This window comes from Megachile rotundata, chromosome 11, assembly GCF_050947335.1.
Source record: "Megachile rotundata isolate GNS110a chromosome 11, iyMegRotu1, whole genome shotgun sequence".
NCBI classification, from domain to species: domain Eukaryota; kingdom Metazoa; phylum Arthropoda; class Insecta; order Hymenoptera; family Megachilidae; genus Megachile; species Megachile rotundata.
This window is the reverse complement of record NC_134993.1, coordinates 12,426,449-12,454,025: the sequence shown is the minus strand read 5'-3', so window position 1 is coordinate 12,454,025 and position 27,577 is coordinate 12,426,449. Positions and strand designations below refer to the sequence as shown.

The 27,577-nt window shown below is 36.8% G+C and overlaps 7 protein-coding genes and 1 long non-coding RNA gene across 9 annotated transcripts; 1 reads left to right on the top strand and 7 right to left on the bottom strand.

Moving 5' to 3' along the window:
* Positions 1 to 14: 14 nt before the first annotated feature.
* On the bottom strand, positions 15 to 13,064 carry LOC100878763 (uncharacterized). Its single transcript, XM_076537241.1, has 13 exons — positions 12,905 to 13,064; positions 12,734 to 12,845; positions 12,366 to 12,630; positions 11,904 to 11,990; positions 9,605 to 9,776; positions 9,290 to 9,415; positions 9,119 to 9,230; positions 8,757 to 9,021; positions 8,226 to 8,312; positions 8,073 to 8,163; positions 7,880 to 8,016; positions 7,664 to 7,796; positions 15 to 201 (listed from the first exon to the last, which is right to left on the bottom strand). Exons 1-13 carry the CDS (start codon positions 13,049 to 13,051, stop codon positions 148 to 150), a joined length of 1,788 nt encoding a protein of 595 aa, XP_076393356.1. The 5' UTR covers positions 13,052 to 13,064; the 3' UTR covers positions 15 to 147.
* Positions 362 to 3,454, bottom strand: LOC100878875 (uncharacterized). The gene is made up of 7 exons (XM_076537184.1): positions 2,567 to 3,454; positions 2,232 to 2,398; positions 1,648 to 1,942; positions 1,293 to 1,557; positions 835 to 921; positions 671 to 761; positions 362 to 614 (listed from the first exon to the last, which is right to left on the bottom strand). The coding sequence occupies exons 1-7, from the start codon at positions 2,586 to 2,588 to the stop codon at positions 474 to 476; spliced, it is 1,068 nt and encodes a 355-aa protein (XP_076393299.1). The 5' UTR covers positions 2,589 to 3,454; the 3' UTR covers positions 362 to 473.
* Positions 3,580 to 7,654, bottom strand: LOC143263929 (uncharacterized). Its single transcript, XM_076537159.1, has 9 exons — positions 5,886 to 7,654; positions 5,680 to 5,805; positions 5,512 to 5,623; positions 5,180 to 5,444; positions 4,702 to 4,788; positions 4,549 to 4,639; positions 4,266 to 4,402; positions 4,078 to 4,210; positions 3,580 to 4,011 (listed from the first exon to the last, which is right to left on the bottom strand). The coding sequence occupies exons 1-9, from the start codon at positions 6,264 to 6,266 to the stop codon at positions 3,958 to 3,960; spliced, it is 1,386 nt and encodes a 461-aa protein (XP_076393274.1). The 5' UTR covers positions 6,267 to 7,654; the 3' UTR covers positions 3,580 to 3,957.
* LOC100878655 (odorant receptor 2a-like) lies at positions 9,700 to 12,153 on the bottom strand. Of its 2 annotated transcripts, XM_012289489.2 has the most exons (4): positions 11,547 to 12,153; positions 11,329 to 11,461; positions 10,532 to 11,258; positions 9,700 to 10,447 (listed from the first exon to the last, which is right to left on the bottom strand). In XM_012289489.2, the coding sequence occupies exons 1-3, from the start codon at positions 11,807 to 11,809 to the stop codon at positions 11,205 to 11,207; spliced, it is 450 nt and encodes a 149-aa protein (XP_012144879.1). In that variant the 5' UTR covers positions 11,810 to 12,153; the 3' UTR covers positions 9,700 to 10,447; positions 10,532 to 11,204. The 2 variants fall into 2 exon arrangements, with proteins under 2 accessions (XP_012144879.1, XP_076393302.1); XM_076537187.1 differs by having other exon boundaries at positions 10,532 to 11,461.
* A 1,595-nt stretch (positions 13,065 to 14,659) lies between the features above and the next one.
* Positions 14,660 to 16,336, bottom strand: LOC100878543 (odorant receptor 65a-like). The gene is made up of 7 exons (XM_076537186.1): positions 16,234 to 16,336; positions 15,892 to 16,156; positions 15,415 to 15,501; positions 15,262 to 15,352; positions 15,073 to 15,209; positions 14,858 to 14,990; positions 14,660 to 14,803 (listed from the first exon to the last, which is right to left on the bottom strand). Exons 1-7 carry the CDS (start codon positions 16,304 to 16,306, stop codon positions 14,750 to 14,752), a joined length of 840 nt encoding a protein of 279 aa, XP_076393301.1. The 5' UTR covers positions 16,307 to 16,336; the 3' UTR covers positions 14,660 to 14,749.
* A 1,649-nt stretch (positions 16,337 to 17,985) lies between these two features.
* On the bottom strand, positions 17,986 to 19,839 carry LOC105663028 (odorant receptor 65a-like). The gene is made up of 7 exons (XM_012289819.2): positions 19,626 to 19,839; positions 19,284 to 19,548; positions 18,806 to 18,892; positions 18,636 to 18,726; positions 18,447 to 18,583; positions 18,232 to 18,364; positions 17,986 to 18,177 (listed from the first exon to the last, which is right to left on the bottom strand). Exons 2-7 carry the CDS (start codon positions 19,478 to 19,480, stop codon positions 18,124 to 18,126), a joined length of 699 nt encoding a protein of 232 aa, XP_012145209.2. The 5' UTR covers positions 19,481 to 19,548; positions 19,626 to 19,839; the 3' UTR covers positions 17,986 to 18,123.
* Positions 18,723 to 19,602, top strand: LOC143265385 (uncharacterized). Its single transcript, XR_013039877.1, has 2 exons — positions 18,723 to 18,906; positions 19,258 to 19,602. It is a non-coding gene; the product is annotated as an uncharacterized LOC143265385 (long non-coding RNA).
* A 1,687-nt stretch (positions 19,840 to 21,526) lies between the features above and the next one.
* LOC100875216 (uncharacterized) lies at positions 21,527 to 27,299 on the bottom strand. The gene is made up of 17 exons (XM_076537240.1): positions 27,269 to 27,299; positions 26,908 to 27,071; positions 26,545 to 26,670; positions 26,369 to 26,480; positions 26,027 to 26,291; positions 25,548 to 25,634; positions 25,395 to 25,485; positions 25,206 to 25,342; positions 24,992 to 25,124; positions 23,464 to 23,619; positions 23,188 to 23,361; positions 23,003 to 23,114; positions 22,661 to 22,925; positions 22,184 to 22,270; positions 22,031 to 22,121; positions 21,842 to 21,978; positions 21,527 to 21,759 (listed from the first exon to the last, which is right to left on the bottom strand). The coding sequence occupies exons 1-17, from the start codon at positions 27,297 to 27,299 to the stop codon at positions 21,603 to 21,605; spliced, it is 2,325 nt and encodes a 774-aa protein (XP_076393355.1). The 3' UTR covers positions 21,527 to 21,602.
* Positions 27,300 to 27,577: the final 278 nt, after the last annotated feature.

Sequence of the window (27,577 nt, the reverse complement as noted above, 5' to 3'; positions counted from 1 at the left end):
GTTTCATTGTATGCTTCAATATTTTTTTACTTGAAATGCAATCTCCTTTGTACACAGAATATGCACTGCGTTTTTCATTTCCATTTTTGATAGTTTTATCGGTAACAACCGTTTCATCGTCATTAGTTGATATTGTCAGGTTTACACTCACTCCCTCATTGACAGAAACATCGTAAAATATGACATGCACGCTTTCACTGCCTTTTGTCAAGAAAAAGTCCATTAATGCGTGTAGATGCGTAACAAATTTTCGAACGTAACCGATACATACTTTTCCATAGTTCTCCATGTTCATGTCATAGAGTCCTCCGGCGCTCAAAATGGCGGGCTTACTGCACCTCAGTATCATTATACAAAGTAATTTCTGGAACTTTATCGGTATCCCGTACCAGTTGCAGCTGTATCTGTGCATTTCATAAATGAATAACTTCTCATTGAATTGTGTATTGTTTTTTTATCCTTTAGTACCATTCTTACATTCTTTCTGCTAATGTTTTGCTGTGGTTCAGTATTATTTGCCCGAACAGACTGATGATGTACAAATGAATGTGTGAGCACACAAAGAACAGGATGAATCTGGCACTGTCAAGCGGCTGATCCATGTGCATAAGTATCTGCAAAATAAATAAAACTTGATGTAGTGTTAATTTAATTACACGGATATATTTACTTGGACGGCCGTCGTGCTGATGAGTATCATGGTTATCGCGACCAGCATCAAATTCATATTCTGACTGCATTCCTGCAGGTAATTAAAAAACCTAAAATCGTAAGAAAGGTCAGTAAGACTCGTTCCGTTAATGTACAGTAAATTACACTGTAAACGATACTAACTCCAGAGCTTTGTGATGATGAATCACGCATTGCTTGAACTGATAGTGTTGCAAATTACTGCGTTTGAAAATCGTTTCAATCTGGTATCTAAACATTGTGGTTGTAAAATATTAGAATTGGCAAGACCGAAAAGTTTTAACTGATCTTTATAGTTACAGAAACAATGGTTCAGCGGTGAGATTCTATATATTCTCAGATGAAATGAAGTAGCGAAATGGTTGCGAAACAATTGTTAAGGAGTTGGTCACAAATATTTTCACTAATCGTCGCAAATGTAATGGAATAGAAGGGAAAGTAACGAGAAGCGTTAGGAAAAAGACGGAGTAGTACTAGGTCTTCAATATGGCCGCCATTTTGCTGCGGCAGTTCTTACATTGTCATCTCGAAATCATATCTCACGTATATCGTTTAATAACCGAATTATTTTGATTAAGTAACAAAATTTTGATTGTACCTACCCGCATACGTCGAACAATCCACAAACGTGATGAATGATTAATATGTATAACGAATCTACTGTAATGATATTGTACACCGTCACCCACGTGGTCCAACCCATGTGAAGAAAAACAGCGGTGAAATAATCGTCAGGGTTTATGAATACGTAACACACACCGAATAGTTGTTCTTTTGGACGAGTTTCATTTAGAGGTATTATTAAATCCAATGTGGGGTTTATTAGGGGAATGTATATGAAGCCTATTGTGGCCCACATTAAGGTGACTGTAAGAAGAACATTACTGTATTACATGTTACTGTGTAAGATGGATCATTTTGCGTAAGACTATTATTGTAAAACTATTATTTTTATACCTCTGTACATGTGTGCAAGTCTACTCCCTTGTTCAGTAATTCTATCAAGCACTGGTAGTTCATCTCTCAGTATCTTCCAGTCGTTCAGAATAAAATTTAGCAATATTTTAATCTGCAACAAGAAACAGTGTAGCATACAAAAAACATTCTTGAAGTATTTTATACGTACGCGTTTCTTGTTCAAAAAAATGTTTTTAAGCTTTATGTAGCTTAAACAGGCCAGGAGTAAATGAGGTATTTCGTCCAATATCGCATCCAAATCCATTTCTCGAATTACTACACATAACTGTAAAAACTGTGGAATCCAAGTTGACATTACTTTTGAAGTACGAGGTCATCAAATAATTCTCTGTTAAAATTCGTCGACTTTAAGGGTTATATCTAAGAACACATCCAGTTGTTTTAACTGGCTATTGATAATATGTGACGTCTACGTAGATTCAAGGTTTGGAAATACAAAGACGTTTTAGATCTCCACAGAGTAAGAGCAAATAAAAAATGTGAAGAGAAAAGAATCACAAAATCACAGATACAGTTGACGATTCAAAAATCTTTGAATGGAATATAAAATTGTAAAATTTTACCACTAGTATTATGCCTATGATTAAGGTGTAGAACACCAGATTCTCTCTGAACCTAACTCCCCGCGTCTCGTTGTACGGATCGAATCCGACCATCATTAAATACTTTTTAAGAGATTTGTAGTGATGGAGATCGAATACATCCTTAGCTTGTTCTTGGTTCTGAAATTCTGAATGTCGACGCTTCAATCGCAATCTTAAATCAATTATCAAAGTGATGATAGTTACATTCAACACAGATGAAACCCTTGACAAACAAAAATCAAAGACAATTCTTGTAACACGGCAGATGAATAGATGAATGTCATAGTTACAAGATTAAAGGAAGTATCGCGTACTGTTTTCCTTCATGGGTTCCATGTATTGCTTCGGTGATTCGCGATCGAAATACTGCGATAAATGAACGAAAAGTGTACTTTATATTCTTCTTTCCTTCGTTAAGTGACCGATGAATAAATAAAAAGTCGGAAGACGAAAACCTGCACGCACCTTCGCGTCGTTAATAACAGTACATGCCCTGCCGATTCACTGGCAGACGCAGATTACCTTATTATCTTGCAATTACGACGCCATATTGCATGCTAAAACTTGTGCAGTTTTAATCTATAAAATTATCGAGCGTGGAAGGGGACCGTGGAGTCAGCTGCTGTTGATGCATTCCTTGGAGAAAAGTTACCATTAAAACAAGTGAAGTTACATTACGATTGTGTCTGTTAAATTGTCAGTAGCAGGTGTGAAGTCTATAAGAAGTTTCTACTTGTGCTCTGAAGTTCTGTTTACCTAGGATCTATATTGAAGAACATAGGTATTTTAAATTAATTTTGTGCATTATTGTGATGGTAGTTGCATTTTACTAATATTTGTTACCTGCCTACATCTTCCTAAGTTGTGTAGTGAAGTTTGCATGGATCTACACATTTTCCGGAACTGAAAAGTTTCAATGCATCCATTACTAGGGTACGCAGCAGATTTTACTGTTGGATTGCAGTTAGTGTCATTACTCTTATTTGCTGAAATTTAACTGGAAGTCACAGTGGATTTGCATCTCATGTGTTAGCTTGTTGACATCTGTTCGCTTAACACTTCACATCAGATTCATTATTAATGTTGAAGACAAACGTATAGACATATTACATATTCTACAGATATTATACAGGTATACAGATATACAAATATTTAGATATACAGACATACTGCATATTATACAGGTATTAAACACAGAACATTGTACATTTTTCATAACTACTTCTGTGAGTTATAACTGTAGGGCTTTGTAGAACTTCTTCTGCGAGATGTAATTGTATGTAAGATTCTTGAGGACAGAGTACCCGGTAGAGAAAACACCCTTCACTTACTTGACAACATTCAGTTTTATAATCTCCATCAATACAAATACTGTGCACTTTGAATTATTTACAGTGTAAGTTCACCAATTTTTCTTTTCATAGAAATAATTATTACTCATTGTTAACCTTGAATATTTAATCACTGCTATATTTAACTTCTTAAAGAATTTGAAGAGTCAAAAAGAAATTTTTGAAATCCCTTTCAAGTTGATTGATGTTACATTGTGTTAAGATTGAAATATTTATTTCTATGAAATATTTTACCAACATATTCTCTGTGACCAATGCGTGCAGAAAACCATTTCATAGCAAAATATGTCACCATAGCAAACTTAGTGGATGCATTATCGTCATTATGGTTACTTGAGTAGTATGATGTGAAATTATTCTGTCATCGACACAAACATCGTGAAATATGACATACACGCTTTCAATACCTTTCATAAAAAATAAGTTCATTAACAAATGACGCAATGGCGTAACTTTTCAAACAAAATACATACTTTTCCATAGTTCTCCATGTTCATATCGTAGAGACCTCCCGCGTTCAGATTGACTGGTTTACTGCACCTCAGTATCATTATGCAAAGTAACTTCTGAAACTTGATGGGTATCTCGTACCAGTCGGAACTATATCTAATTGAAAATTTGAATCATGTATTAATTTTGATTTTAAGGGTCAATGACTTACATTCTTTCCGCTAATATTGCGCTGTGATTCAGTATGATTTGTCCAAATAAACTGATGATGTACAGATGGATATGTTCACATAAAAAGAACAGACTAAATCTGAGCATTTCATGAGGTTTACCCACAGCCATAAGTATCTGCAAAGTAGATAAAATTTGATGTAGTCTTTACTTAAGTATGCAAATATAACATTTCAAGTATATCAAGTATGTGAAGTATATCAAGTATATCAATTATTTGAAATATATGAAGCATATGAAGCATATGAAGTATATCAATGTACTTGAACGCCTGTCATGCTGATGAGCGTCATGTTTATCGCAACCAGAACAAGAAACATGTTCTTGCTGCATTCCTGTAGATTGTCGAAAAGCCTAGAATAGTAACACTTATAAGTCTCCGATTTTAGTTACAAATCTTTTTAAACGGTACTAACATCAGAGCTTTATGATGAGTCATCACGCATTGCTTGAACTGATCGTACCGCAATTCAGGGTCTTGTGTTGCTGTTTCGATCTGATATCTATGCATTGTAAGGTATTAGAATTGGCTTGACAAAATTTTTAATTTCTAATTGGATTCGTATTTTTATCTTCAGAGCAATGGTTCAAAAATATTAAAAATTCTACATATTTTAAAAAAGGACCGTGGTAAATGTATTCGTGGCGAATTAACGTTGTCTGCCACAATTGGCATCGGTGTCTCAAACACGCTCATAAAATCAGTGGAAGTATTGTAAAAATATGGACAGCGTAAGTACTGCATAAAGTATTTTTCTTGGGTTACGAATATGGCGGCCATTTTGTTTGCGGCAGTCAACGCAGTTTTCGCTTCGAAACCACGTATTTTAACGATATCGTCAAAAGCAGACGAACTATTTCGTTTCCGACTGTAACAAGGTTTCGAGTACTCACCCGCACACGTCAAACAATCCACAAACGTGATGAATGATTAATATGTATAACGAATCCACGATTGCGATACAGTAGACCGTCACGATCGCGATCCAACTCAAATGAAGAAACACGCTGATAAAATGATCATCAACTTCTATAAACGCGTAAGAAGCCTTGAACAGAAACTCCTTTGGACGAGTTTCGTTCAGTGGAATAATTAAATCCAGAGTAGGATTCATCAGTGGAGAATATATGCAGTATATTGTGGCCCCCGCTAGGGTGTCTGTAAAGTTTTCATTGTAAAATACACTTTACATTTGCTATAAAAATTGCTATACTTCTGTATATACTTCTGTATGAGCGGGCTATTTTACCCGCCTGCGAGGTCGTCTTCTCCAGCACCGGTAGTTCATTTGTCCACTGCTTCCAGTCGTTCAGAATAGAATTTAGCAGTACTTGAAACTGTAAATATTAGAACAGTTAGATTTTGAACAGATAGAGGTTACAGATATACGTACGCGTTTTTTGTGCAGTACAACGTTCTCATATTTAATTAGGCTTGTGATCATCAGGAGTATGTCAGGTATTTGGTCGATTATTTTATCAACGTCCTTTGCCTTGATTACTACAATTAACTGTAGACACTGCGAAGTGCGTGATAATATTTTGCAATTGTAAAAATTTAAAAATATCCAATTTTATACTGTGATTGTAAATGTTTTACCAGTACTATCAAGCCAGAGATTATGGTGCAGACCACCACAGTGTGTTTGACGTTGCTCCCTACACTCTCGACGTACGGATTCAACCCGAGCGACACTAAATACTTTTTAAGCGGTTTGTAGTAATAAAGATCGAATACTCCCGTAGCTTCTACTTGTTCATTCTGAAATACTGAATATCCACAATCGATCAACAAAATTACTAGCGACCGTATGAGTACGTTACAGTCAATCGTTACTTTCACGAAAAATGAAAATACAAAGATAACTTCGGTTTGTGATGAATGAGTGAACATTCGCATAGTTACTACACGGTTTAACTGGATCGAGAATGAATTAAAGTAAGTACCGCGTGTAATGTTTTCTGTCTCCGTGTGCGGCATTTTTAACACCGGTAGTGCGAACGTCGCGATCGAAATATTTCGCGAAAGGGAAGCGCGGTTTTTTTCATACGGTCATTAACCCGTCACCTTCAGTTAAAATCGCTCTGTTACATAAATCAGGCGAATCTGCCGGAGTGCAAGGGTCGATAATTCTACCGGCGGTGGTAAACGATGAAAATACTTTGGAAACAGAATGCATGGTTTTCTTTATACGGTCATTAACTCGTCACTTTCTGTCGTAATTGCTCTGCTACATAAATTAAAGGAATCTGGTGGAGTACGGCGGTCGATATTTCCACCAGCTCTTAACCCAAAGAGTCAATTGCGGTGCTGGTCCTGTTCGTCAACTGACAGTCATACTTTTTCTTATTGTGTTGGTGTCGCGGTAAATTCATTCGCGATATGTAAGACAACGGAACATGTTGATTGTATTAAATAATCAATGAACTAACTGCGATGGGGTTGAAGAACATTCGTGGGATGAGCAGGTGGTTTTGAAGTACTCGCTACCCGGTGTTTCTGGCGGGCTCCTGGCAGGGAAACATATCATTTTGAAATTATAAAGTGGAACAATGTATATACGTAGTCCGCTTCGTGTCTTCTAACCAACTCCATTCGAAGAGTAGCAAGTTTATTTCAAATCAGTGAATATTAGGTTTTATAGTGAACGCACTGTAACTGTGGTGAGTTACTCCTTTAAATCTCTCTTGTTTCAAGAATTAATTCCGAATTTGTGCATCACACGAGAAACACTTGCATTCAAATATTAGAGGAAGATCTGATGAAACAATTTTTTATCGTACCAGTTTCATCACAATAACACATAGCAACAGTTCATGTTCAACAACGTTAATTACACTTAGACAGTTGCATATAGAAAATTGTACATTACTATTCATGTCAGTTACGACTGTAGATAGCATTCTTGAAGTGGTGCTCGAAAGCTTCAAGTTAATTAGTGACATTCAGTTTTATAACATTGATACATAATGCAACTATTATTGTGCATAAAGCTAAACAATTAGCTTTAGGTAGTCCCCAAACAATTGTTACGTTTTCACCTAGTAATGTATTAATTTTGAACAGTCTTCACGATAAAATATTTGTATTGCCCAAACATCTCGCATCAAATCACTGATCAATAGACAAATATTGCTTGCGATAAAAAAGTCAGTCCTCCCAGAAATTGGAGACCTAGCAAGTTTGCTTGCAAGTTTCTTCAGCGTTGCATTTGCATCGTCATTGTCAAGATGGCTTCAAGTGGCGCGGCACATCATTCCCGCATTGACAGAAACATCGTAAAATATGACATGCACGTTTTCACTGCCTTTTGTCAAGAAAAAGTCCATTAACGCGTATAGTTGCGTAACAAATTTTCGAACGTAATCGATACATACTTTTCCGTAGTTCTCCATATTCATGTCATAGAGTCCTCCTGCGCTCAGAATGCATGGTTTGCTGCTCCTCGCTATCATGAAACAAAGTAACTTCTGAAACTTGATCGGTGCCTCGTACCAGTTGCAGTTGTATCTATACAATTCAGACATAAAAAACATCTCATTGAATCCCTTCTTCTTATTCGAGTATTCTCTATTCTTTCTGCAGCTACTTACATTCTTTCTGCTAACATTGTACTGTGATTCAGTATGATTTGCCCGAACAGACTGATAACGTACAAATGAAACTGTACACATAAGAAAAACAGGACGAATCTGCTACTGTCCAAAGGATGATCAATATGCATTAATATCTGCAAAATAAATAAAATTTGTTATAGTGTTAATTTTAGTACACGCATGTCTTTACTTGAACTCCCGTCGTGCTGATGAGTATCATGTTCATTGCCACCAACAGTAGGAACATATTCTGAGTACATTTTTGTAGGTAACCGAAAAACCTAGAATCGAATAACGCATCAATAAGATACTTAATTTACAGTTTAATGTAATCGGTACTAACTCCAGAGCTTTGTGATGGGTTATCACGCATAGCTTGAACTGATGGTACTGTACTTTATTTTCTGCTAATGCCATTTCAATCTGGTATCTATAAGAGAGATTGTAATATTAGAATGGACAAAGGTATAAATGTGATTGATTTTGGTATAGCCGTAATAGTGGTTCAGACAGTATCAAGATTCTATAAATTTTGGGAAACAAAGCTGTTGTAAAAGTAGCGAAGGTTGCGAAACAATTGTCAGTGCGTTGTTGGTCACAATTATTTTCACTAATGTCGCAGGTGAAGTGTAATGGAATAATTAATGGAAGGGAAAGTAATAAGGAGAATGACCAGCGTTAGCGAAAATAAGGAACAGTCCGTGTTCTTAGAAATTCGGTCTTCAATATGGCCGACGTGGCCATTTTACTGCGGCCATGTTCTCATATTACATTGTGCTCATCTTGAAACGACGTATTGCTCTCACATGTACCGTTAAAATAATCGAATTATATTGATGGATTTAATAAGTAACAGAATTTTGATTGTACTCACCCACATACATCAAACAATCCACAAACGTGATGAATGATTAATATGTATAAAGAATCTACTGCAGCGACATTGTACACTATCACGAACGCGGTCCAACTCAAATGCAGAAAAACACTGGTAAAATGGTCGTCGATATCTATAAATATGTAGCAAACACCGTATAATTGTTGCTTCGGTCGAGTTTCATTCAGTGGCATTATTAAATCCAATGTCGGATTTATTAGTGGAATATATATAAAACATATAACGGCCGTCAGTAAGGTAACTGAAAGAAATTTATAATTAGAGGAAAGTAAATAAGCTTAATACTCACAGAAAATTTCTATTATTTATTTACTATGAATTTGTATAATTCTTATTACCTCTATATAAATAGGCAAGTCTGTTCCCTTGTGCAGTTGTTTTCTCCAACACCGGTAGTTCATTTGCCATTATCTTCCAGTCATTTAGAATAATATTTAGCAATAATCTAATCTGCAATTGGAATGCAGATCTCGTATACCAAAAATATTCTTCAAAAGTAATATACGTACGTGTTTCTTGTTGAGGACAATGTTCTCGAATTTAATGAGACTACAAATGGTCAGGATTAGATGAGGCGCTTGATCGATCATTCCGTCGAAGTCTGTGTCTCGGATTACTACACATAACTCTAAAAACTGTGGAATCACAGATAAGTTAATATTACACTTTTGGAAAAAAGGTAATAAAAAAATGTGAAGAGAATCACAAAACATTCACAGATAACTGCTGTTGACTATTTAAAAATGTCTGAAGTAGGTTAAACAAGTCTTTAATATAATTTCGAATGTCGACCTGCGAAGTATAAAATTGTAAATGTGTTTTACCATAGGTATTATGCCTAAGACTAAGGTGCAGACCACCACCTTCTGTCTGATTCTACTTCCCCGTGTCTCATTGTACAGATTCAATCCGAGCATGATTAAATATTTTTTAAGCGATTTGTAGTGGTGGAGATCGAATACATCCTTAGCTCCTTGATTCTGAAATGCTGAATATCTGTGCTTTACTCAGAATTTTAACTCGGTCTTCAAAATGACTATCCAAGTTACAGTAAATATAAATTAACACTTTCGCGATAATTCGATTATTAAGTGTCGTAAGTAGACGAATGAACCTACTCATAATTACTGTATTAAGATGAGCGAGAATTAATGAATGTAACAAGTATCGCGCGTACTGTTTTCGTCTGCCTCAATCGCGGACATTTTCACTGGTACGACACCGTACAACCGTCGCGTTCGAAATATAATACTTCGGCAAATGAATGGGAGGTGTACCTTATAGGGTCATTGTCGTATCAACTCCCGTAAATGATGCTATTGAATAATTCAGTCCAGTATCGCAGGGTAAGATAGTTCCAGTCGTTCGAGGCGTCAATCATTTTACCAACCCTATCGATGCACTGACGGATATTCGTTATTGTGTTATATTGAAAATGACACGATATTGTTTAGCATTCGGTAGCAGAACTGTACTTGGTAGCTTTAAGTAATCCATGAAGCTGTCGTGTAGCGACGAGGGACCCTCGAGTAGTAAGCGGGTGACTTTGTTGCATTCGCTGGTGAGGATTTGTGAAAGAATTATCGCTCGAACCTGAATTATTTCCCTTGCGATTGCAAGAACGGTACAGATTTATGTCGAGTGACTCGGTGTAACCGGGATTTGTGCTAGAAAGAGTCAAGGTAATTTATATTAACATTAACTGTATTTTGTGCTTGCACAGTGAACATAGTCTGGTACGTGATATCTACCATAATCGGATTGCATGAATTTTTCTCACCAACCTCAACATTTCTAATTTTATATGAAAAATTTGTCCGCGACTTATCTTAACTATTACTCGAATCCCACTCATTTATAAGAGATGAGTTTTGGATATCAGTATCATTAACTTGATACAACAGTAACATCAGATCCATGTGCCATCAACGTCGATGACAATTACACTACACCGTTGTGCTATATTAATGAAATTACTGTGCTCAATTATTAATAAAAATATAGTACAACGATTTTATTTCAGAATAGCAAAGTTTCAGTATAATATAATAAGTTTATTTTTACACATGTCAACAATAGTTTCACACATCAGAGGTGCAGTGCAAATAACTTAGTGTCAAAGTAGTGAGAGTCTATATTAATTATATTACGTAGTCGTGTAGTCAATATGCATGACATTTCATACAACCATTATTATTTCAGGATACGAGAATATTAATATAATACATCAATGTTCACACATGTTAATGATTCACGATTTTGTAAGCTGGTTAATGTTTCATTGTATGCTTCAATATTTTTTTACTTGAAATGCAATCTCCTTTGTACACAGAATATGCACTCTGCGCTTTTCATTTTTATTTTTGATAGTTTTATCGGTAACAACCGTTTCATCGTCATTAGTTGATATTGTCAGGTTTACACTCACTCCCTCATTGACAGAAACATCGTAAAATATGACATGCACGCTTTCACTGCCTTTTGTCAAGAAAAAGTCCATTAATGCGTGTAGATGCGTAATCAATTTTCGAGCGTAACCGATACTTACTTTTCCGTAGTTCTCCATGTTCATGTCATAGAGTCCTCCTGCGCTCAGAATGCATGGTTTGCTGCTCCTCGCTATCATGAAACAAAGTGACTTCTGAAACTTGATCGGCACCTCACACCAGTTGGATCCGTATCTAACAATTCAAACGTTGAAGCTATCATATTCGCTCAAAATATCACTCACTCGTAGAATGTTTCTGTTCTCCTTTGCGTACTCACATTTTTTCCGCTAACTGAGCGCTGTGATTCAGTATGATCTGACCAAACAGACTGACAACGTACAGATGAAACTGACAACAACAGAAGAACAGGACGAATCTGCTACTGTCCAAAGGATGATCAATATGCATTAATATCTGTAAAATAAATAAAATTTGATATAGTGTTAATTTTAGTACACGCATGTCTTTACTTGAACTCCCGTTGTGCTGATGAGTATCATGTTCATTGCCACCAACAGTAGGAACATATTCTGAGTACATTTTTGTAGGTAATTAAAATACCTAAAATCGTAAGAAAGATCAGTAAGATTCGTTTCGTTAATGTACAGTAAATTACACTGTAAACGATACTAACTCCAGAGCTTTGTGATGATAAATCACGCACTGCTTGAACTGATCGTATTGCAAATTCCTGCGTTTGAAAATCGTTTCAATCTGGTATCTAAACATTGGGGTTGCAAAATATTAGAATTGACAAGACCGAAAAGTTTTAACTGATCTTTATAGTTACAGAAACAATGGTTTAGCGGTGAGATTCTATATATTCTCAGATGAAATGAAGTAGCGAAATGTTTGCGAAACAATTGTTAAGGTGTTGATCACAAATATTTTCACTAATCGTCGCAAATGTAATGGAATACATAGAAGGGAAAATAACGAGAAGCGTTAGGAAAAATACGGAGTAGTACTAGGTCTTCAATATGGCCGCCATTTTGCTGCGGCAGTCCTTACATTGTCATCTCGAAATCAAATCTCACGTATACCGTTTAATGATCGAATTATATTGATTAAGTAACAAAATTTTGGTTATACTTACCCGCATATGTCGAACAATCCGCAAACGTGATGAATGATTAATATGTATAACGAATCTGTTGCAGCGATGTTGTACACCACCACGAACGCGGTCCAACTCATGTGAAGAAAGATACTGGTAAAATAATCGTCAGTATCTATAAATACGTAACAAACACCGAATAGTTGTTGCTTTGGTCGAGTTTCGTTCAGTGGCATTATTAAATCCAATGTTGGATTTATTAACGGAATATATATAAAACATGTAACGGCCATCAATAAGGTAACTGAAAGAAGTTTGCAATTAGAGAAAAATAAATAAGCTTAAAAGCGGAAAATTTCTTTTCATTATTTATTATAAATCTGTATAATTTTTATTATACAAGGTACCTCTGTATAAATAGGCAAGTCTATTCCCTTTTGCAGTCGTTTCCTCCAGCACCGGTAGTTCATTCGTCAGTATCTTCCAGTCATTCAATATAAAATTTAACAATAATTTAAACTGCAATGCAAAATAGTATAATACCAAAAACATTGTGCAAGTGATATAAATATACATACCCGTTTCTTGTTCAGTAAAATGTTCTCATATTTAATGAAGCTTATCACGGTTAGAAGTAAGTGAGGTACTTGGTCGATTATTCCGTCGAAATCCGTGTCTCGGATTACTACACACAACTGTAAAAACTGTGAAATCCAAGTTGACATTACTTTTGAAGTACGAGGTCATCAAATAATTCTCTGTTAAAATGCGTCGACTTTAAGGGTTATATCTAAAAACACATCCAGTTGTTCCAACTGGCTATTGGTGATAAGATACCACGTCTACGTAGATTCAAGGTTTGGAAATACAAAGACGCTTTAGATCTCCACAGATTAAGAGCAAATAAAAAATGTGAAGAGATGAATCACAAAATCACAGATACAGTTGACGATTTAAAAATCTTTGAATGGAATATAAAATTGTAAAATTTTACCAATGGTACCATGCCAATGACTATGGTGTAGATCACCACATTCTGTCTGAATCTACTTCCCCGAGTCTCGCTGTACGGATTCAATCCGAGTATCATTAAATACTTTTTAAGCGGTTTGTAGTGATGGAGATCGAAAACCTCCTGCACTTGTTCATTCTGAAATACTGAATATCCACACTTCAATGGAAATCCATTGATTGATAAAATTAATAGCGACCGAATACGTTACAGTCGATACAAATTCACTTTCGTGAAAAATGAAAATACAAAAATAAATATTCGTTAGCTGATGAGTAGCTGAACATTCTCATAATTACTACACAATTTGTTAAGTGTATCGAGAATTAAGATCCTCTCGTACTGTTATTTCTTGTGGATTCCTTGTTCGGCATTCTTAACTGGTACGGCACAAACGTCGCGATCGAAATATTTCCAGAAAATGTCGCGTGGTTTTCTTTATACCGGCATTGTCACCTCGCTGTCAGTTACGATAACTATGTTAAATAAATCAGGCGAATCTGTCAGAGTACTGCGGTCGATAATTCCACCTGCTCTTCATCCGAAGCGTCAAATGCCGTGTCGATCATGTTTGTTAACTGAAAGACGTAGATTAGCTTGTTATTCCCCAATAGTGGTATGATAAATTGATTCGCAACTGGCAGAGGTTGATTGTTTTAAATAATAAATGATCGCGATAGAACTGAGGGAAGAACTTCGTGGGACCTGCAGGTGGTTTTGAGGTATTTGCTAGTCGGTGTTTATGGCATGTCTCGTGGAGACGATTTTCTTGGCGTCTTCGTTGTAAACACATTGTAACACGTATCTGTGATTCATCTGTCTTCTTTGTAACAAGTTTCGCAGTTAACTCTGGCAAATTGTGTATTGCGAAAGACTTTTGTTTTAAAATATTGTGCAGATAAAGCAAGGAGGTGCCGACAGAGAGTGTTGTCTCTTACTCTGCGTCACTGGTTCCAAAGCAAGCTGCGCGTAATTCGCTTACCTAAAGCGGAGGTACCCCGCGATTTGGAGTGGCCCAGTGTTTGTTTTGTGTGTATGACCATGTTGAATTATTTCGTGAATGTATAAAGTTCCTTTAAATTCTTCAAAAATATTGCCCGCGACATCTGACTGCGTACAAGTGCGGTTAAAGTTACAAAATCAACCGTGCATTGTAGATTATTTATTTTCATTATAAAAGTAGAACAAACTTCACTACGACAGAGTGATCTATAAAACCTGCCTTTAATTGCTTAGTGATAATTTTACCATAATTCCCTTTGACACGTAATTACAATAGATGTTTTCATTTTGAATTTCATTTGAATGTTGCTGACATTCTGTAGGAACTATGTGACTTCCGATTTGCTAGCAAATTTCGTGACTACAGTTTCATTATCCTTATGGTTAGTTGAGCTTGATAGCTGTACACTCAGTCCCTCATCGACAGAAACATGGTGAAGTACGACATGCACGCTTTCACTGCCTTTTGCAAAAAGAAGTTCGTTAAACGATGTCACAAATTTCCAAAAGTACATACTTTTCCATAGTTCTCCATGTTCATATCGTACAGTCCTCCCGCGCTCAAAATGCAAGGTTTGTTGCACCTTCCTATCATCATGCAAAGCAATTTCTGGAACTTGATCGGTACCTCGTACCAGTTGCAGTTGTATCTGTACAATTCCAACATGCAAAACATCTGAGTGAACCTTTTTCTGATTCAAGTGTTCTCTATGCTTTTCGTACCATGCTTACATTCTTTCTGCTAATATTGTGCTGTGGTTCAGTATGATTTGCCCGAATAGGCTGACGATGTACAAATGAAATTGTGCGCACAGAAAGAACAGAATGAATCTGGTACTGTCCAGAGGTTGATCCATGTGCATAAGTATCTGCAAAATTAGTAAAATGTAGTGTTAGCTTTAAGTATAGAGACATATTTACTTGCACGGCAGTCATGCTGATGAGTATCATGTTCAACGCAACCAGCAAAAGAAACATATTCTGGCTGCATTCCTGTAGTTTGTCGAAAAACCTAGAATAGTAACACTTATAAGTCTCCGATTTTAATTACAAATCTTTTTAAGCGGTACTAACAGCAGAGCCTTATGATGAGTCATGACGCATTGCTTGAACTGATCGTACCGCAATTCAGGCTCTTGTGTTGCTGTTTCGATCTGATATCTATGCATTGTAAGGTATTAGAATCGGTTTGACAAAATTTTTAATTTCTAATTGGATTCGTATATTTATCTCTAGAGCAATGGTTCAAAAGTATTAAAGATTCTACATATTTTAAGAAAGGACAGTGGTAAATGTATTCGTGGCGAATTAACGTTGTCTGCCACAATTGTCATCGGTGTCTCAAACACGATATAAGGTCAGTGGAAGTATTGTAAAAATATGGACACCGAAAGTACTGCATAAAGTATTTTTCTTGGGTTACGAATATGGCGGTCATTTTGTTTGCGACAGTCAACGCACTTTCCGCTTCGAAACCACGTATTTTAACGATACCGTCAAAAGTAGACGAACTATTTTGTTTCAGACAGTAACAAGGTTTTAAGCACTCACCCGCAAACGTCAAACATTCCACAAACGTGGTGAATGATTAGTATGTATAACGAATCTACGATAGAGACATTATAGACCGTCACGAATGTGGTCCAACCCAAATGTAGAAATACAGCGGCAAAATGATCATCAGCTTTCATAAATACGTAACAGACACCAAACAGAGGTTCCTTCGGTCGAGTTCCATTAATAGGCATTAGTAAATCCAGTGTCGGATTTATTAAGGGAATATATATGAATCCTAGTGTAGCTCCGATTAAGGTGACTGTAAGAAATAATCATACAGTAAATCAGTTTGCTTAATTGACTATAAATATAATATTTATTATTTTTATTGTATACCTCTGTACAACCGTGCAAGTCTACTCCCCTGCGCAGTAGTCTTCTCTAGCACCGGTAGTTCTCTCGTCAGCATCACCCAATCGTTCAGAATAAAATTTAGCAATATTTTAAACTATAATGGAGAATCGAGGGTATACATCTTAATATGTAAAACTTTCTACGTAAAGCCATATGTATGTACGTACACGTTTCTTGTTGAGTAAAATGTTTTCAAACTTAATTAGGCTTGCAACGGCTAGAAGTAAATGGGGTAATTCGTCGATTATTGCATCTACATCTGTGTCTTGGATTACGACACATAACTGTATGAACTGTGGAAAAGTGTGATACGAATGTGTGCTGATATACTTTAGTGTAAATTAAAATGTAAGCGATCATCAAACCTGGTGTTAGTTCAACAAAACTAAGACTAATTTCGCGAATGGTATCTAACTAGATTTAAAATTGTAAAAATGTATCACCAGTGGTATCATGCCTAGGATTAAGGTGTAGAACATCACATTCGCACCGATCTTGCTACCCCAAGTCTCATTGAACGGATTCAATCCGAGCGTCGTTAAATACTTTTTAAGCGGTTTGTAGTGATGGAGATGGAAAACCTCCTGCACTTGTTCATTCTGAAATACTGAATATCCACACTTCAATAGAAATCCATTGATTGATAAAATTAATAGCGACCGAATACGTTACAGTCGATACAAATTCACTTTCGCGAAAAATGAAAATACAAAAATAAATATTCGTTAGCTGATGAGTAGCTGAACATTCTCATAATTACTACAGAATTTGTTAAGTATATCGAGAATTAAGATCCTCTCGTACTGTTATTTCTTGTGGATTCCTTGTTCGGCATTTTTAACTGGTACGGCACAAACGTCGCGATCGAAATATTTCCAGAAAATGTCGCGTGGTTTTCTTTATACCTACATTGTCACCTCGCCGTCAGTTACGATAACTATGTTAAATAAATCAGGCGAATCTGTCGGAGTACTGCGGTCGATAATTCCACCTGCTCTTCATCCGAAGCGTCAAATGCCGTGTCGGTCATGTTTGTTAACTGACAGACGTAGATTAGCTTGTTATTCCCCAATAGTGATATGATGAATTGATTCGCAACTGGCAGAGGTTGATTGTTTTAAATAATAAATGATCGCGATAGAACTGAGGGAAGAACTTCGTGGGACCTGCAGGTGGTTTTGAAGTATTTGCTAGTCGGTGTTTATGGCATGTCTCGAGGAGACGATTTTCTTGGTGTCTTCGTTGTAAATACATTGTAACACGTATCTGTGATTCATCTGTCTTCTTTGTAACAAGTTTCGCAGTTAACTCTGGCAAATTGTGTATTGCGAAAGACTTTTGTTTTAAAATATTGTGCAGATAAAGCAAGGAGGTGCCGACAGAGAGTGTTGTCTCTTACTCTGCGCCACTGGTTCCAAAGCAAGCTGCGCGTAATTCGCTTACCTAAAGCGGGGGTACCCCGCGATTTGGAGTGGCCCAGTGTTTGTTTTGTGTGTATGACCATGTTGAATTATTTCGTGAATGCATAAAGTTCCTTTAAATTCTTCAAAAATATTGCCGGCGACATCTGACTGCGTACAAGTGCGGTTAAAGTATTAAAATCAACCGTGCATTGTAAATTATTTATTTTCATTATAAAAGTAGAACGAAGTTGACGACGATAGAGTAATCTATAAAACATGCTCTTAATTGCTTAGTGATAATTTTACCATAATTCCCTTTGACACTTAATTACATTAGATGTTTTCATTTTGAATTTCATTTGAATATTGCTGACATTCTGCAGCAAGTATGCGACTTTCGATTCGCTGGCAAATTTCGTGGATACAGTATCATTGTCCTTATGATCAGTTGAGCTTGATAGCTGTACACTCACTCCCTCATGGACAGAAACATGGTGAAGTACGACATGCACGTTTTCACTGCCTTTTGCAAAAAGAAATTCGTTAAAAGATGTCACAAATTTCCAAAAGTACATACTTTTCCATAGTTCTCCATGTTCATATCGTACAGTCCTCCCGCGCTCAAAATGCAAGGTTTGTTGCACCTTCCCATCATAATGCAAAGCAATTTCTGGAACTTGATCGGTACCTCGTACCAGTTGCAGTTGTATCTGTACAATTCCAACACGCAAAACATCTGAGTGAACCTTTTTCTGATTCAAGTGTTCTCTATGCTTTTTGTACCATGCTTACATTCTTTCCGCTAATATTGTACTGTGGTTCAGTATGATTTGCCCGAACAGGCTGACGACGTACAAATGAAAGTGTGAGCACAGAAAGAACAGAATGAATCTGGTACTGTCCAGAGGTTGATCCATGTGCATAAGTATCTGCAAAATTAGTAAAATGTAGTGCTAGCTTTAAGTATAGAGATATATTTACTTGCACGGCTGTCATGCTGATAAGCGTCATGTTCAACGCAATCAGCAAAAGAAACATATTCTGGCTACATTCCTGTAGATTGTCGAAAAACCTAGAATAGTAACAGTGAATAGTAGAATAGTAGTGCAAGTCACCGATGTGAGTTACAAATCATTTTAAGCGCTACTAACTTCAGAGCTTTATGATGAGTCATCACGCATTGCTTGAACTGATCGTATCGCAATTCAGGGTCTTGTGTTGCTACTTCGATCTGATATCTGTACATAGTAAGGTATTGGAATTGGCTTGAGAAAATTTTTGATTTCTAATTGGATTCGTATATTTATCTCCAAAGCAATGGTTCAAAAATATTAAAGATTCTACATATTTTAAAAAAGGACAGTGGTAAATGTATTCGTGGCGAATTAACGTTGTCTGCCACAATTGTCATCGGTGTCTCAAACACGATCATAAGATCAGTGGAAGTATTGTAAAAATATGGACACCGAAAGTACTGCATAAAGTATTTTTCCTGGGTTACAATTATGGCGGTCATTTTGTTTGCGACAGTCAACGCAGTTTCCGCTTCGAAACCACGTACTTTAACGATACCGTCAAAAGTAATCGAACTATTTTGTTTCAGACAGTAACAAGGTTTTGAGTACTCACCCGCACACGTCAAACAATCCACAAACGTGATGAATGATTAGTATGTATAACGAATCTACGATAGAGATATTGTAGACCGACAGGAATGTGGTCCAACCCAAATGTAGAAATACGGCGGCAAAGTGATCATCAGCCTCTACAAATACGTAACATGCACCAAATAGTTGTTGCTTCGGTCGAGTTCCATTGATAGGCATTATTAAATCCAATGTTGGATTTATTAAGGGAATGTATATGAAGCCTAGTGCAGCTAAGATTAAGGTGACTGTAAGAAATAGTGATACATTAAATCAGTTTTCTTCATTGACTATAAATACAATCTTTATTGTTTTTATTGTATACCTCTGTACAACCGTGCAAGTTTACTCCCCTGCGTCGTAGTTTTCTCCAGCACTGGTAGTTCCTCCGTCAGCACCACCCAATCGTCCAGAATAAAATTTAGTAATATTTTAAACTATAATGGAGAATCGCGACTATAGATCTTACACATATAAAACTTTCTTCGTAAGGCCATATGTAAGTACGTACACGTTTCTTGTTGAGTAAAATATTTTCGAATTTAATGAGGCTTACAATGAGTATGAGTAAATGAGGTAATTCGTCGATTATTGCATCTGCATCCGTGTCCTTGATTACGACATATAACTGTATCAACTGTGGAAAAGTGTGATTCGATTGTGTGTTGATATACTTTAGTGTAAATTAAAATGTAAGCGATCATCAAACCTGGTGTTAGTTCAACAAAACTAAGAATAATTTTGTGAATGATATCAAAGTAGATTTAAAATTGTAAAAGTATATCACCAGTGGTGTAATGCCTAGGATTAAGGTGTAGAACATCACATTCGCACCGATCTTGCTACCCCAAGTCTCGTTGAACGGATTCAATCCGAGCGACGTTAAATACTTTTTAAGCGGTTTGTAGTGATGGAGATCGAACACCTCCTGCACTTGTTCATTCTGAAATACTGAATATCCACACTTCAATGGAAATCCATTGATTGATAAAATTAATAGCGACCGAATACGTTACAGTCGATACAAATTGACTTTCACGAAAAATGAAAATACAAAGATAAATATTCGTTAGCTGATGAGTAGCTGAACATTCTCATAATTACTACAGAATTTGTTAAGTGTATCGAGAATTAAGATCCTCTCGTACTGTTATCTCTTGTGGGTTCCTTGTTCGGCATTTTTAACTGGTACGGCACAAACGTCGCGATCGAAATATTTCGAGAAAATGTCGCGTGGTTTTCTTTATACCTACATTGTCACCTCGCCGTCAGTTACGATAACTATGTTAAATAAATCAGGCGAATCTGTCGGAGTACTGCGGTCGATAATTCCACCTGCTCTTGATCCGAAGCGTCAAATGCCGTGTCGGTCATGTTTGTTAACTGACAGACGTAGATTAGCTTGTTATTCCCCAATAGTGATATGATAAATTGATTCGCAACTGGCAGAGGTTGATTGTTTTAAATAATAAATGATCGCGATAGAACTGAGGGAAGAACTTCGTGGGATCTGCAGGTGGTTTTGAGGTATTTGCTAGTCGGTGTTTATGGCATGTCTCGAGGAGACGATTTTCTTGGCGTCTTCGTTGTAAACACATTGTAACACGTATCTGTGATTCATCTGTCTTCTTTGTAACAAGTTTCGCAGTTAGCTCCGCCAAATTGTGTATTGCGAAAGACGTTTGTTTTAAAATATTGTGCCGATAAAGCAAGGAGGTGCCGACAGAGAGTGTTGTCTCTTACTCTGCGCCACTAGTCCCATAGCAAGCAGCGCGCGTAATTCGCTTACCTAAAGCGGGGGTACCCCGCGATTTGGAGTGGCCCAGTGTTTGTTTTGTGTGTATGACCATGTTGAATTATTTCGTGAATGCATAAAGTTCCTTTAAATTCTTCAAAAATATTGCCGGCGACATCTGACTGCGTACAAGTGCGGTTAAAGTATTAAAATCAACCGTGCATTGTAGATTATTTATTTTCATTATAAAAGTAGAACAAACTTCACTAGGACGGAGTGATCTATAAAACCTGCTTTTAATTGCTTAGTGATATTTTTACCATAATTCCCTTTGACACTTAATTACATTAGATGTTTTCATTTTGAATTTCATTTGAATGTTGCTGACATTCTGTAGGAACTATGTGACTTCCGATTTGCTAGCAAATTTCGTGACTACAGTTTCATTGTCCTTATGGTTAGTTGAGCTTGATAGCTGTACACTCAGTCCCTCATCGACAGAAACATGGTGAAGTACGACATGCACGCTTTCACTGCCTTTTGCAAAAAGAAGTTCGTTAAACGATGTCACAAATTTCCAAAAGTACATACTTTTCCATAGTTCTCCATGTTCATATCGTACAGTCCTCCCGCGCTCAAAATGCAAGGTTTGTTGCACCTTCCCATCATAATGCAAAGCAATTTCTGGAACTTGGTCGGTACCTCGTACCAGTTGCAGTTGTATCTGTACAATTCCAACATGCAAAACATCTGAGTGAACCTTTTTCTGATTCAAGTGTTCTCTATGCTTTTTGTACCATGCTTACATTCTTTCCGCTAATATTGTACTGTGGTTCAGTATGATTTGCCCGAACAGGCTGACGACGTACAAATGAAATTGTGCGCACAGAAAGAACAGAATGAATCTGGCACTGTCCAGAGGTTGATTTATATGCATAAGTATCTGCAAAATTAGTAAAATGTAATGCTAGCTTTAAGTATAGAGACATATTTACTTGCACGGCTGTCATGCTGATGAGCGTCATGTTCAACGCAACCAGCAAAAGAAACATATTCTGGCTACATTCCTGTAGTTTGTCGAAAAACCTAGAATAGTAACATTTATAAGTCTCCAATTTTAATTACAAATCTTTTTAAGCGGTACTAACAGCAGAGCTTTATGATGAGTCATCACGCATTGCTTGAACTGATCGTACCGCATTTCAGGGTCTTGTGTTGCTGTTTCAATCTGATATCTATGCATTGTAAGGTATTAGAATCGGTTTGACAAAATTTTTAATTTCTAATTGGATTCGTATATTTATCTTTAGAGTAACGGTTAAAAATCGCAAAGATTCTATATTTTTTAAAAAAGGACCGACGTAAATGTGTTCATGGCGAAGTAACGTTGTTTGCCACAATTGTCATCAGTGTCGCAAACACGATCGTAATATCAGAGGAAGTATTGTAAAAATATGGACACCGAAAGTACTGCATAAAGTATTTTTCCTGGGTTACAATTATGGCGGTCATTTTGTTTGCGGCAGTCAACGCAGTTTCCGCTTCGAAACCACGTACTTTAACGATACCGCCAAAAGTAGACGAACTATTTTGTTTCAGACAGTAACAAGGTTTTGAGTACTCACCCGCACACGTCAAACAATCCACAAACGTGGTGAATGATTAGTATGTATAACGAATCAACGATAGAGACATTATAGACCGTCACGAATGTGGTCCAACCCAAATGTAGAAATACAGCGGCAAAATGATCATCAGCGTCTACAAATACGTAACATGCACCAAATAGTTGTTGCTTCGGTCGAGTTCCATTGATAGGCATTATTAAATCCAGTGTTGGATTTATTAAGGGAATGTATATGAAGACTAGTGCAGCTAAGATTAAGGTGACTGTAAGAAATAGTGATACATTAAATCAGTCTTCTTCATTGACTATAAATACAATCTTCATTGTTTTTATTGTATACCTCTGTAGAACCGTGCAAGTCTACTCCCCTGCGCAGTAGCTTTCTCTAGCACCGGTAGTTCTCTCGTCAGCATCACCCAATCGTTCAGAATAAAATTTAGCAATATTTTAAACTATAATGGAGAATCGTGGGTATACATCATAATACATAAAACTTTCTACATAAAGCCATATGTATGTACGTACACGTTTCTTGTTGAGTAAAATGTTTTCAAATTTAATTAGGCTTACAACGGCTAGAAGTAAATGGGGTAATTCGTCGATTATTGCATCTACATCTGTGTCTTGGATTACGACACATAACTGTATGAACTGTGGAAAAGTGTGATACGAATGTGTGTTGATATACTTTAGTGTAAATTAAAATGTAAGCGATCATCAAACCTGGTGTTAGTTCAACAAAACTAAGAATAATTTTGTGAATGATATCAAAGTAGATTTAAAATTGTAAGAGTATATCACCAGTGGTGTAATGCCTAGGATTAAGGTGTAGAACATCACATTCGCACCGATCTTGCTACCCCAAGTCTCGTTGAACGGATTCAATCCGAGCGACGTTAAATACTTTTTAAGCGGTTTGTAGTGATGGAGATCGAACACCTCCTGCACTTGTTCATTCTGAAATACTGAATATCCACACTTCAATGGAAATCCATTGATTGATAAAATTAATAGCGACCAAATACGTTACAGTCGATACAAATTCACTTTCGCGAAAAATGAAAATACAAAAATAAATATTCGTTAGCTAATGAGTAGCTGAACATTCTCATAATTACTACAGAATTTGTTAAGTGTATCGAGAATTAAGATCCTCTCGTACTGTTATTTCTTGTGGATTCCTTGTTCGGCATTTTTAACTGGTACGGCACAAACGTCGCGATCGAAATATTTCCAGAAAATGTCGCGTGGTTTTCTTTATACCTACATTCTCACCTCGCCGTCAGTTACGATAACTATGTTAAATAAATCAGGCGAATCTGTCGGAGTACTGCGGTCGATAATTCCACCTGCTCTTGATCCGAAGCGTCAAATGCCGTGTCGGTCATGTTTGTTAACTGACAGACGTAGATTAGCTTGTTATTCCCCAATAGTGATATGATATATTGATTCGCAACTGGCAGAGGTTGATTGTTTTAAATAATAAATGATCGCGATAGAACTGAGGGAAGAACTTCGTGGGACCTGCAGGTGGTTTTGAAGTATTTGCTAGTCGGTGTTTATGGCATGTCTCGAGGAGACGATTTTCTTGGCGTCTTCGTTGTAACACGTATCTGTGGTTCATCTGTCTTCTTTGTAACAAGTTTCGCAATTAGCTCTGCCAAATTGTGTATTGCGAAAGACGTTTGTTTCAAAATATTGTGCCGATAAAGCAAGGAGGTGCCGATAGAGAGTGTTGTCTCTTACTCTGCGCCACTAGTCCCATAGCAAGCAGCGCGCGTAATTCGCTTACCTAAAGCGGAGGTACCCCGCGATTTGGAGTGGCCCAGTGTTTGTTTTGTGTGTATGACCATGTTGAATTATTTCGTGAATGCATAAAGTTCCTTTAAATTCTTCAAAAATATTGCCGGCGACATCTGACTGCGTATATGTGCGGTTAAAGTATTAAAATCATCCGTGCATTGTAGATTATTTATTTTCATTATAAAAGTAGAACAAACTTCACTACGACAGAGTGATCTATAAAACCTGCTTTTAATTGCTTAGTGATAATTTTACCATAATTCCCTTTGACACTTAATTACATTAGATGTTTTCATTTTGAATTTCATTTGAATGTTGCTGACATTCTGTAGGAACTATGTGACTTCCGATTTGCTAGCAAATTTCGTGACTACAGTTTCATTGTCCTTATGGTTAGTTGAGCTTGATAGCTGTACACTCAGTCCCTCATCGACAGAAACATGGTGAAGTACGACATGCACGCTTTCACTGCCTTTTGCAAAAAGAAATTCGTTAAAAGATGTCACAAATTTCCAAAAGTACATACTTTTCCATAGTTCTCCATGTTCATATCGTACAGTCCTCCCGCGCTCAGAATGCAGGGTCTGTTGCACCTTCCTATCATCGTACAAAGTAACTTCTGGAACTTGATGGGTATCTTGTACCAGTTGCAATTATATCTGTACAATACAAAAATAAATACATGTCATTGAACCTACTTCCCATTCAAGTGTCCTCTATGCTTTCTGTACCATGCTTACATTCTTTCCGCTAATATTGTACTGTGGTTCAGTATGATTTGACCGAACAGGCTGATGACGTACAAATGAAAGTGTGAGCACAGAAAGAATAGAATGAATCTGGTACTGTCCAGAGGTCGACCCATGTGCATAAGTATCTGGAAAATAAGTAAAATGTAGTGCTAGCTTTAAGTATAAAGACATATTTACTTGAACAGCCGTCATGCTGATGATTGTTATGTTTATCGCAACCAGGGCAAGAAACATGTTCTTGCTACATTCCTGTAGATTGTCGAAAAACCTAGAATAGTAACACTTATAAGTTTCCGATTTTAGTTGCAAATCTTTTTAAGCGGTACTAACTTTAGAGCTTTATGATGAGTCATCACGCATTGCTTGAACTGATCGTATCGCAATTCCCGGAATTGTGATGCTGCTTCAATCTGATATCTGTACATAGTAAGGTATTATAATTAGCTTGTCAAAATTTTGAATTTTTAATTGGATTCGTATATTTATCTTCAGAGCAATGGTCCAAAAATATTAAAGATTCTATATATTTTAAAAAAAGGACCGAGGTAAATGTATTCGTGGCGAATTAACGTTGTCTGCCACAATTGTCATCGGTGTCTCAAACACGATCATAAAATCAATGGAGGTATTGTAAAAATGTGGACACCGAAAGTACTGCATAAAGTATTTTTCTTGGGTTACGAATATGGCGGCCATTTTGTTTGCGGCAGTCAACGCAGTTTCCGCTTCGAAACCACATATTTTAACGATACCGTCAAAAGTAATCGAACTATTTTGTTTCAGACAGTAACAAGGTTTTGAGTACTCGCCCGCACACGTCAAACAATCCACAAACGTGATGAATGATTAATATGTATGTCGAATCTACGACAGCGATATTGTAGACGGTCAAAAACGCGGACAAACCCAAGTGGAGAAAAACACCGGTAAAATGTTCGTCAACGTCAATGAAAGCATAATAAGCACATATTAGTTGTTGCCTTGGTCGAGTTTCATTGAGAGGCATTATTAAGTCCAGTGTCGGATTTATTAAGGGTATATATATGAAGCCTAGTGTAGCTGCGATTAAGGTGACTGTAAGAAGTAATCATACAGTAAATTGGTTTGTTTCATTGACTATAAATATAATTTTTATTGTTTTTATTGTATACCTCTGTAAAGCTGTGCAAGTTTACTCCCTCGTGCGGTCGATTTCTCCAGCACCGTTAGTTCATGCGTCCAAACCTTCCAATCGTTCAGGATAAAATTTAGCAACACTTTAAACTGCAACGTAGGACGGTTAGTACAAGGGCTATGATTGTTTATGAGGTAGTATGTTTGTACGTACACGTTTCTTGTTCAGTAAAAAGTTTTCAAATTTAATTAAGCTTGCAACGACTAGGAGTATGTGAGGTACTTGGTCGATTATTGCATCGAAATCCGTGTCTCGGATTACTATACCTAACTGTAAAATCTGTGGAACCGTGGATCCTAGTTGAGATTATTACTTTTGAAGTACGCGATGTAACTAAATAATTCTACCTCTGTTAACATTCGTTAGCATTCCTCCACAGAGTGACAAAGAGAAAATAGAAAAATGTGAAGAAAAAAGAATCACAAAATCACAGATAACTGCAGTTGATGACGGTTTAAAAGTGACTGTAGTCTCTAATTTCGAATGATGGAATATAAAATTGTAAAAGTGTTTTACCAATGGTATCATGACTGTGACTAAAGTGTAAAACACCACATTCACACCGATCTTGCTTCCCCGAGTCTCGTTGAACGGATTCAATCCGAGCGACGTTAAATACTTTTTAAGCGGTTTGTAGTGATGGAGATCGAACACCTCCTGCACTTGTTCATTCTGAAATACTGAATATCCACACTTCAATGGAAATCCATTGATTGATAAAATTAATAGCGACCGAATACGTTACAGTCGATACAAATTCACTTTCGCGAAAAATGAAAATACAAAGATAAATATTCGTTAGCAGATGAGTAGCTGAACATTCTCATAATTACTACACAATTTGTTAAGTGTATCGAGAATTAAGATCCTCTCGTACTGTTATCTCTTGTGGGTTCCTTGTTCGGCATTTTTAACTGGTACGGCACAAACGTCGCGATCGAAATATTTCCAGAAAATGTCGCGTGGTTTTCTTTATACCTACATTGTCACCTCGCTGTCAGTTACGATAACTGTGTTAAATAAATCAGGCGAATCTGTCAGAGTACTGCGGTCGATAATTCCACCTGCTCTTGATCCCGTGAATTGCTGTGTCGATCATGTTTGGTAACTGACAGACATAGATTACCTTCTTCTTCCCGAATCGTGGTAGGATGATTTGATTCGCAACTGACAACTTTCATTGTTG